The 10,937-nt window shown below is 40.2% G+C and overlaps 1 protein-coding gene across 1 annotated transcript; it reads right to left on the bottom strand.

Moving 5' to 3' along the window:
- Positions 1-4,884: 4,884 nt before the first annotated feature.
- On the bottom strand, positions 4,885-8,928 carry LOC126366990 (uncharacterized). The gene is made up of 5 exons (XM_050010334.1): positions 8,728-8,928; positions 7,358-8,611; positions 6,863-7,006; positions 5,972-6,097; positions 4,885-4,932 (listed from the first exon to the last, which is right to left on the bottom strand). Exons 1-5 carry the CDS (start codon positions 8,926-8,928, stop codon positions 4,885-4,887), a joined length of 1,773 nt encoding a protein of 590 aa, XP_049866291.1.
- Positions 8,929-10,937: the final 2,009 nt, after the last annotated feature.

Genomic DNA, 10,937 nt, shown 5'->3' on the forward strand with positions numbered 1-10,937 from the left:
AAAAGTAAAGCTCACAACACACACAGTACCCTGCGTACACGCACTGTTGCGCTGATAGCATAGTACTTCGCTCGCTTTCTCCGTGCTTATTAACTTTTTCTCAAAACTAGAGAAGTTAAGCGTTTATACAATACAATACAATACAAATACACTTTATTGCACCAAAATAAAAACAAATAATTACAAAAAGTCTCTTAACCTCTCAAGTCTAATCTAGTGTAGTAGTAGTTTAGTCTCTTTAGTTTATTAGGTAAGTGTGTTCCACCTTAGGCCAGGTCCTCACTTACTATACCATAATATTGTGTGTGGTCATATAAAAGTAATAAAAAAGAATTTCGTTTCCACTAAATACAGTTTACTACATACATGCGTACATAAACTTGCGCCTATTTCTCACTGTCACAAGCAGAGACTATGGAATTTCATTTGCTGCGATCCTGGCATATAGCAACAAAATATACATTCCATCACGCGGTTATAAAATCACGATTTGTTTGAAAAAAAAGAACTGGCTATTCTGAATTTGAATTTCCTCTTTTTATCAATATCTGTCATCTGACAATTTTCCGGTTCCACGACCGTTTTGATGCGAATCAATCAGTCAACTCAATGGATAAGCAATATTCGTGCATCTGTCATTCCTCACTCGTTTACGAACGTTCGTTCAATTTAGAGATGTTTCTAAACGAAATTCATCAAGTGTGTTCTCTCCTTTACATTTGATGTAGTCGTATAAAGACAGCACTTATCAGAAATCAGAATCATAATTATCACGGATAAACTTGTTGAAGGTCAATGTAACATTTATGATTTTTCGCAAGGTGTTTTGGCTGAAAAGAAAATATGACAAGAATCTGCAACAGCAACACATCTTTTAAATCAATGAGGGTACACATTACAAGTTAATTAATTACTAGACAGCCATTTTTGTCATTTAGGTATAATAAGCTTTTTTATATAAAGTAAGATTCACGTGAGCTTTAATTTTATTTTCTGACAAATTCAAAATATTATCTGGTATTTTATTGTAAAAACATAACCCCAAAAAACACATACATACATATAACTCACATAAACTCACGCCTTTTCCCATCGGGGTAAGCAGAGACTATAGAATAATCCCAAAAAAGATGAATTTAATTTACGTAATCTAGAATTATGAATAGCAATTTTATTTTTATTATGTTTTATTATAATAGAGTATTTGACTGGGTCAAAGATACATTATAAAATGCTAATATAGAAAGCCTAGTATATACTTATAAACCCAGCTATTTTTAAATAATAGGGGGCGAGCCTACTGCCATTCACCCAGTACAAATCCTGGGAATCTCGTGATTTCAATTACTTACGATCCGAACATAAATTATTAAAATCGAACACATGTGACTGAAATATAAGTCACGCGCTACGAACAAGGATACAATTTAATGAATTAATATTAATTATTTCAATGATGGCGTTATTAATTTTATTTAATTGGTTATAATTACGCACGCAAAAATTATCGTCAAAACGATCGGGAGATTCATTCGGGTTCAATCTTGTTCATGATGGTATCCAACTTATTCAACTCAAGCCAGATTTTCTAATATTGATAGGAAACATTAAAAATGCCTAAGTAATATCCAAGCGTTACCCATTTTCATTTTCCCTTGTGAAGTTAGAACCTTGGAATCAACTTAGTACAATATTTTATTTGAATAAGCTTAGCAGTCTCTGGTACCGACGCACTAATTGGCTAGCTAGAGATTTTTATAAGTAAATCATAACTAGATAATTACAAAGGAGAAACTGGTGCTAATTCCAATACACACCATCTGATTTTATTTTAAGTTATACCTGTCATTTTCTTATCCGCCGAAAAGGAGAGGTTAATAATTATGCTTCACAATATTACATTGTGAAGCATAATTATTATTCTAATGCTTCATTTAAAAAAATATGTAATAATTCTACTCGTAGAAGGCGCCTGAAAGTCATTATGGTAACAACGTAGTAACAGGTTGGCAGCTCAATAGGGCATCTAACTGGGAATTTTCCGGTTCCACAACCGTTTTGAAGCAAATCAATCAGTCAAGTTAATTGACACGCAATATTCGTGCATCTGTCAATCCTGACTCGTTTGCGAACGTTGGTCCAATTTAGTGATGTTTCTGAACGAAATACATGAAGTTTATTCTCTCCTTTACATTTGATGTACTTAGTCGTATAAAAACAGCACTTATAGCAGTATTTGACTGGGTCAAAGGTAACTTATAAAATGCTTATCTAGATATAAAAGGCAGTAAAAGATAATCATAAATCAATCTCATTTTCCTTTTCGACTTATTTTAGAGTTTTATTTATGAATTAAGAAACAATGAGTACGACGTTTGGCTGCTTTTATTGGTTACGTCACAGGACATATTTCCCACAGAACAGAAAATATCCTTACAGACTCCAAAGAAAACTTTCGTTTTGACGTTTCGTAAAAAGTATCTCATTTGAGTAGGTTTATTTATTTATTTATTGCAAAGCCACAGGTTATTATAAAAGATACTTAGATAGATAGATAGATAAAATATTACAATACTATAATAAAAGGTGTTACATAATTAATAAAGTACAAGTGACACCCTGCAAGGGTACAGCAATTTAAAGTGTGGAGAGGCTGTCAATTAGTACTGTCATAAAGATACATCTTACAATATCTCAAAGTGATTTTTGTGATTTGTCACCGGGTTTCGAACCCGGGACCTCCGGATCGTGAGCACAACGCTCAACCACTGGACCTCGGAGGAGGTAAGTATTTAATGATACATTAGTTATACGGCGAATCTACAATAAATTACGTAAAAAAAAAGAATTAACGTCAGAGATCTGAGTCATGGCAGTTCAAGAGATTTCTCGGTAATTTGGAAAACCATTTTGCAAACACAGTGAAAGTAAAGAGTAATTTGGTTCCACCAACTTTGTAAATGTACAGCATTATACTGTCGGAGAACTTTTATAACTTCGTAAAGTGAAGGAGTTGGTTACAAAGCGACTCTTTTACTTTGTGTTTTTTTCTTTTCTTTATTTATTCAAAGTAAAGACCTCGTGGTCTAGTGGTTAGAGAGTGGTGCAGTGTTCTCAATATCTGGAGGTCCGGGTTCGGTTTCCGGTGTGGACATTGTCGAAATTACTTTGTGAGTCTGCCATAATAATAGGTTTGATAGGGATTGATAGGGAATCACCTGATTTTCTGAAAAAGTAAGAAGGCACAATATATCATTGGTCTCAGCTCCTTCGGTTGATTGAGGGGAGGCCTGTGCCCAGCAGTGGGAGGTATATACGAGTAGGCTGTTTATCTATAATTTATTCTAGTAATTTCGAGTGAAAAAGTGAGTGTTAATGAATTTATCGAAGTATTGTGGGTACTTATTCCAATCAATCAATAATTCTTTATTGCCCAAAACATAAACTCAAGACATACTTATCTTATCTAGCCTAACGTGTCCCACTGCTGGGCAAAAGCGTTCCAGGACTCTTATACAGACAAATACAAATTTAATAAGCACACTAGGCGTCCTTATCGCTAAACAACATGGCTCATGTAACGACTACTAACTTACATCAGTAAGTAGTAACCGGGACCAACGGCTTAACGTGCATTCCGAAGCACGGATCATCTTACTTTCGAACAATCTGGTGATCAGCCAGTCCTTACCAAACTAGGGACCACAGAGTATTTTTTTGTGATAAGTCCCCATCGGGAATCGAACCCGGGACCTCTGCATCGTGAGCGCTCAACCACTAGACCACAGTGGTCATTAAGCGAGTAATAATGAAATGTACATTGAAGCCGATGAAATGACTGTCGGCTATGAACCTACAATAATGGATGATCATGTTTCAATTCTGATATCAATATATCCCCATTACATCTTCGATCAACAACAGTAGTTAGAATATACATACTAATGTCTATATCATATGCATCATATTTTATGCATATCATGGTGCATTATTATTATTATTTATTAGAAATAAGTACAGTACTTAATAAAAAATTTTACAATTGACGGTGCAACAAAAACCAACTTTGGTTTGTTCGTACACCGACATTCACCATCGTCGCTTCCAATTTGCAACATAATATCATGCTCGAACAAATATGTTGAGACCAATGTCCACTCATCCAAAACCTTTAAATTATATACGTAGGCTGTACTTTATGGCACTTTACTTCTATAATATAAAAAAGTGATTGTCTTTGGTTTTGTCTCTCTCTGGAAAATATTATAAACGTTGTTGTAAGATTTAATAAGAAGAAGTATTATAATAAAAGAACAATAGATAAAATCGAGTTTTAATGAGAAACATAAAGAAGAAATACCCCGGCATCCCCAACAAAATAGGTACAATAAATAAAGAACATGTAGGTAGGAATTTATACACTTGCAAGCGAAGTATACAAAAACTAGTTCCCTGCATCAGCTTCACCCCGTGCGTCACACGCACACGTAACTACCGGACAGCACGACACACAGGAGGTGTTTGCGGTTTCTCTAATATTCTTCCTGATTTAAGAAATGGTGCTTTAGTTTGTATTTAATGTTAAGTCCAGTGATTTCATTTTTAAGGTTAGTAGGTAAGTCATTAATTAATTTTGGTACGTGATATTTTAGTAATTGTTTTCCATATAAGTTGTTATATTTTGGTATTTTTAAGGTTAGTTTTGACACACTACGGGTGGCTTGCGTAAGGGTCTTTAAACATGTTTAGTGGCCCACTAAACATGTTTAAAGACCCTTACGCAAGCCACCCTACGTGTACTTATTGTGGCATATCAGTGGTTCGTTAGCAGAATTAACTAGTGCAACAAAACCACAAGCAGACGACCCATATTGAAATCCCTAGTTATATGTATACGTATGTAGGATTGTTGGAGTACTGGTGGTTGAAGTGCTGGGGGGTTAAAAACGCCACATCAAAGCAATTCATCTATAAAAGCAATATTGCTATTTGACATTAGTGTGGATTGCGCACTTTACTACATAGTATAAAACAAAGTCGCTTTTGCTGTCCCTATATCCCTACGTACGCTTAAATCTTTAAAACTACGCAACGGATATTGTTGCGGTTCTTTTTAATAGATAGAGTGATTCAAGAGGAAGGTTTATATGTATAATAACACCCATTAAATAGTGGAGAAATACTGTTATTTTTGAGGTTTTTAATGTGATGTCGTAAATAATTTCATTTTTTCCTCAGCATTGCACTCGAGCGAAGCCAATGTAATACTTACCTATGACTAATGCAACGAATGGTACCCGATTACTCTAGCCAATCTGCTCGCGACAATAAAAACTTTAGAAACCCGATACTGACCCCGCAGGCGTGGTCCACGATTTCCCTCTGTTAGGGAGTTTGACTTCGATAGCTAAAGAGAGAAAATTGGACTGACCTGAAGCTCCTCGTCTGCTGGATTTCGGGGCGCCCCGGTCTCGTTCACCACAGGCAGTGTATATAGTCCTTGTGTGTAAGATTGCACTTGTCTTGTGTCGATAATTTGGAGTAATTGAGCACTTTTGGGAAATAGAAAAGCCTAGAAGGCGTATGAGCTCTTTGAGCCGTTGTGATTCGACTTGAAAAGTCTTGAGAATGTAATGAGAAAGAGACGTAGTTCAGTCTCTTCACGTTGGCAGCACTGTCGTGTGCGTTTCATTAGTGCACTTTGCAAAGCGTTTTGATCATATCCAAAATTCAAATTAGCTATCGATTTGGATGAATAGAAATACATAAATTACGAACTAGAAATAACCGTCTTGTGCTTGTGACAATTGGTTTTAAAAGAAGTACGGAACATGCCGCCGACCATAAAATAATGCTTATTTTATTAAGAAACTATGCTAAACTTAGAATACTACAACATACAATGAAATAGTAAAAGAAATACCTAATCAATAGGCAACGGGCAGACCTTAACGACAGGTCGCTTGGTTACGGTATTACCGGTGCGCACAGTCACGACGCGAGTAACACCGTCAGAGCCCGGGTGCAGCTGCTGCACGCGCGCCAGGCGCCACTGCAGCGGCGGCAGCGTGTTGTCGATCAACACAACTACAGATCCCTCACGGAGGGATGTGTTAGGGTCATCGTGAAACCATTTACCACGCTGTTGCAGCTGGTGGAGGTATTCGACACTCCAGCGCTTCCAAAAATGTTGTACAGCTTGTTGAATCACTTGCCACCTGACGAGGCGGTTAGGATTGTCGTGAGTTAGGTTAAACTCGGGGAGTGCATTTAAAGGTTCCTCGATAAGGAAGTGTCCGGGTGTTAGTGGTAACGGATCGGAAGGATCGTTACTGAGGCTGCTGAGTGGCCTTGAATTCAGAACAGCTTCAATCTGACAAATTAATGTGTTAAATTCGTCTTGTGTAAGTGCAAGAGAACCTATGACGCGATGCAAATGAACCTTGAGTGACTTGACCGCGGATTCATATATTCCACCAAAGTGGCTTCCGTAAGGCGGATTAAAATGCCAAGTTATGGACATATCAGTTAAATGATTTTGAATAACAGCGTTGTTCGCTTCATTCTGTAAGAATGAGTAAAGTTCTGAGAGGTAACGATTACAACCTACAAAGTTTTTTCCGTTGTCGGAACAAATGTCCGTACATAACCCTCGACGTGATATGAAACGGCGTAATGCATTTAGGAATGCCTCAGTTGACAATTCTGGAACGAGTTCGAGATGAATCGCTTTAGTTGACATGCAAATAAAGACGCAAACATATGATTTGAATATTTTCGCATTTCGGTATTTATTAGATTTAAGATTGAAATGTCCAGCAAAATCAATCCCGACGTGGAGAAATGGACGTAAGTTACGAACTCGGGCGGCCGGTAGTGGGGCCATCGGCGGCTGTCGAGCGACCGGTCGCGCGCGGAAGCAACGCACGCAGCGGCGTGTGCGCATACGGACTGCGTCGCGAGCGCAGAGAATCCAGTAAGTTTGTGCAAGTATGCACTGTAAAGTCTGAGGGCCAACGTGTAAGTTTGTCGTATGATAAAAAGCTATGAGTAAATTTGTAAACTGATGTCGTTTTGGTAAAATAATCTGATGTCTTGTATCGTAAGGAATGTTGGCATGACTAATTCTGCCGCCGACCCTGAGGAGTCCGACGTCATCAATAAAAGGTTTAATTCTTTGAAGACGTTGAGTACATCTGTCATAGTCCTTAAGACGAGAGATGTCTTCTGAGAAATGTTCGGATTGAACCAGTGAAATAATGCGGTTGAGAGCCTGTTTGGTCTCTGGAACCGTTACGTGCTGAGAAGCATATGATTCTGTTTTACGACATTTATTGTAAAATCGAAAGATTAGTGCCATGATGCGCAGCATCTTGGGCAGCGAAGAGAATCGCTCGATGAACTCGAGAGTGGGTTCACTCTTCTGAGTGACGAGAGTGTGTTTGCGACGTTCTTCGTCAGTATGACAATTGACGTGAGATATAGGCCATTCGGGCTGCGGTTTAGAGAGCCAGGAGGGTCCATGGAACCATTGTTGATGGTCCAAGCGAGACGGTAGAACACCTCGGGACGCAGGGTCCGCCGGGTTGTCAGCAGAGCGTACATGGTGCCACTGTGCAGCAGGTACGTTACTCGTAGTTTCCGCGATGCGGTTACAAACGTAAGTTCGCCACTTGTCAGGAGATGAGCGCAACCAAGCAAGTGTGATTGACGAATCGCACCAAGCGAAGATTTCGTCGAAAGTTAAATATGAGCTGTAAGCCGTAATTACCTTTTTTATCAGTTTTGATAAAAGCAGAGCACCACATAATTCTAAGCGTGGGATTGAAAGGCGTTTCAAAGGCGCAACCTTGGTCTTGCCAAGAAGAAGATGAGACGTGATGCAACCATCAGCATCTATGACGCGAATGTAGACGCAGGCTGAGTACGCCTTTTCTGAGGCGTCGGAAAAGCCGTGAAGCTGCACGTTGTGCGTGCTTGGAAGAACATGACGAGGTAACGCTATGTTTTGTAGCAGTGGAAGTTCATCAAGAAACTGATACCACAAATCGCAGATTCCTTGTGGAGGAGCGTCGTCCCATCCTACACCGGATACCCACAGAAGTTGAATTAAATGTTTAGCAAACAGAGTTATAGGACTAAGAAAACCTAGAGGATCGTAAATCTTAGCAATTTCTGCAAGCATGATACGCTTTGTACATTTACGCGAAGGCGTATCTGTCTGGTAGGTAAAACTATCCGATTTAGAATTCCACTTGAGTCCAAGTACCTTGACAGACTTGTCAGTGTCAAGAGCTGAAAGTATGAGAGAGTCGTCATAAGTCTCGTCATTGTTAAAAACATGCGATAAGAAATCGGAGCTATTGCTAGTCCATTTGCGGAGTTCGAACGTTCCCGCTTTGCAAATAGACGTAAGTTGACGCTGAAGAGCGAGAGCATCATCTAGGTTGTCAGAACCGGTAACGACATCGTCAACGAAGACATCGTTGAGAAGCACCTGCGAAGCAAGTGGGAATGCGTTGGCTTCATCAATCGCTAATTGACGAATTGTCCGTAAGGCCAAGAATGGCGCAGAGGCAACGCCGAAAGTCACCGTGCACAGGCGGTATTCCTGTACAGGATCAAGAGGAGAGAATCTCGATGTTCTTTACAAATGTTAATGAAGCGATACATCATTTTGATGTCAGCTGTGAATACGATTTTGTGAAGTCTATATTTTAGAAGAACTTCCGATATGTCTTGTTGAAGCTTCTGTCCTGTAAGGAGATTGTCGTTGAGAGAACGACCTGATGTCGTTTTGCACGAGGCATCGAAAACAACACGCAGCTGCGTAGTGACAGCCTTTTGTCGAAGCACGAAGTGATGAGGTATGTAGTAAGGAGATATGTCAGTGTTGACAGAGTCCTTGACAGTCTCCATATGTCCCATGTCTAGGTACTCTTGAAGACATTTATTGTATTCAGCTCGTAAAGCAGGATCACGTGACAGTCGAGCTTCAATTTTGTGTAAGCGAGAAAGAGCGACATCACGAGAATCGCCTTGAGGAGGCGCATTTTCCTTAAAGGGAAGACAAACAGTATATTTACCCAGTGGGTCACGTGTATGAGTATTCACGAAAATTGATTCGCATAAAGCGTCGTCTTTTGAGAGCTGAGTCTCTTCTGGAATGGATTCCAATTCCCAAAACCGTTGGAGTTGGGTGTCCAAAGAACTAGTGCTAAGGTTCGTACTGACACGGCCTTGACGTGTATGAGAAATTCTACCATTGAGTAGGTAGCCAAAGATGCTATTCATAGCCACAGGAGTGCCTTGTGGGCCTATGATATTATCATGAAGCAGTATGCTATCACTATAGTCAGACCCCAGTAGGAGCTCAACAGGACGCGCAGAACGCAGTTCTGGGTCTGCCAGATTAAGACCTTGAAGGTGAGTAATTTGCTCAAACGAGCTTGGCACGTTTGGAATGTAACTAGTAATTTTAGGTAAGATAAGCGCTTCAATAAACAACTTAGGTTCGGGTTTGTCACGAGGCGTAACTTCGCATAAGACGTATCCACGCGGTCGTTCGTTGCTGTTGCCGATACCAGAGACAGTCATGCTGGTGTGTGCGGGACGTCGCGGCAGGCCGAGCCGCTGCACACAGGACTCCGTGATGAGCGTGGCTTGCGAGCCTTGGTCTACGAGCGCGCGCACGGGGCGCGCCGGACGGCGGGCGTCGTCAGGAGAACGAATGTGAACGAGCGCGGTGGTTAGAAGAACCGTACAGTTATTGTTGTGTGTAGGAACCGAACCCCCATGTAATGAAGTGGGTGAAGCTAAATTATTGCTTGGCGAGTGTAACTCGGGAAGCTTAGAATAATATTCCGCAGTCAGTGTGACATTTGGAACGGGCACATCCTCATGTAATAAGGAGTGGTGCCGCTGAGAGCAAACGCGGCAACTGTGGCGCGAGCTACAGTCCTCTGTTTCATGACCGATAAACAAGCAGTTATAACAAATTTTGTTTTCTCTTATAAAACGTTTACGTTCGGCTAAATTAAGTTTTTGAAATTTATCGCACTTGTATAAAGGATGAGAATTGAGTTTACAGTACGCGCATTTAATTTTATTTAAATAATCCGTTGAAGTAACAGTATGAAAACTCATAGTTCGCGCGGAACGAGTAAAAGATTCCGATGAGCGCGGCACGTTGTGCTTAGATTGATGCGCGTCGGAGTGCGAGCGATTAATCGACAGCGCGCGGCGAGATGCGTGCGCGGGAGAAGGGCGCGGCGGTGGCGGCGGCGAGCCGAGCGGCGCCGGCGGCGGCGGCCGGGCCGCGCTTGAGAAGCGAGCCGACATCACCTCAGACGTCGATAGCTCCTTGTTAAGGAAAACTATCAATTCCTTGACATTAGGTATGTCACGTGACGACTGTAACGACAGTTCGAAACGTCTTCGAATATTAGGGGTAATTTTGCGCAGCAAAATGTTCAGAAGTAGAAAAGTCCAGTCCGACACTGGAAACCCCAAAGACAATAAGGCCGTGATGTTTTCGTGATAGGTATTTAATAAGTTACGTAAACTCGACTCAAAGTTTTTATCAATAACTGATTCCACGTCCAGAATGTTATCTAAATGTTTAGTTGCAATAATACGTTTGTTGTCATAACGATTTATCAACACCTGCAAGGCGTTTTCATAGTTAGACTCGGTAACAGGTATAGATTTAATTAAGTTATAAGGTTCACTTTTCAATGACAATAATAAGTAACGAAAACGTTCAACGTTTGTTAATGAGTTGTTATCGTGAACAAGTGATTTGAACAAATCATAAAAAGCGTTCCATTCGGTCAGTTGACCATCAAAAGATTGCAATGCTAAAGTAGGTAATTTAACATGCATTTTGTTAAGTTCGTTCGAATCATGTCCGCAGGACATTGACCCGTTAGCTACAC

Source organism: Pectinophora gossypiella, chromosome 5 (assembly GCF_024362695.1).
Source record: "Pectinophora gossypiella chromosome 5, ilPecGoss1.1, whole genome shotgun sequence".
Lineage (NCBI taxonomy): Eukaryota > Metazoa > Arthropoda > Insecta > Lepidoptera > Gelechiidae > Pectinophora > Pectinophora gossypiella.

Excerpts from the sequence above, each read along its gene's own strand:
- LOC126366990 (XM_050010334.1), bottom strand. The coding sequence starts at position 8,928 with ATGGGACATATGGAGACTGTCAAGGACTCTGTCAACACTGACATATCT. Across the intron at positions 7,007-7,357 it reads CCAAGATGCTGCGCATCATG|ACTTTACAGTGCATACTTGC; the intron begins GCACTAATCTTT and ends GTTGGCCCTCAG. Across the intron at positions 6,098-6,862 it reads CCCCACTACCGGCCGCCCGA|GGATCTGTAGTTGTGTTGAT; the intron begins GTTCGTAACTTA and ends TCCCTCCGTGAG.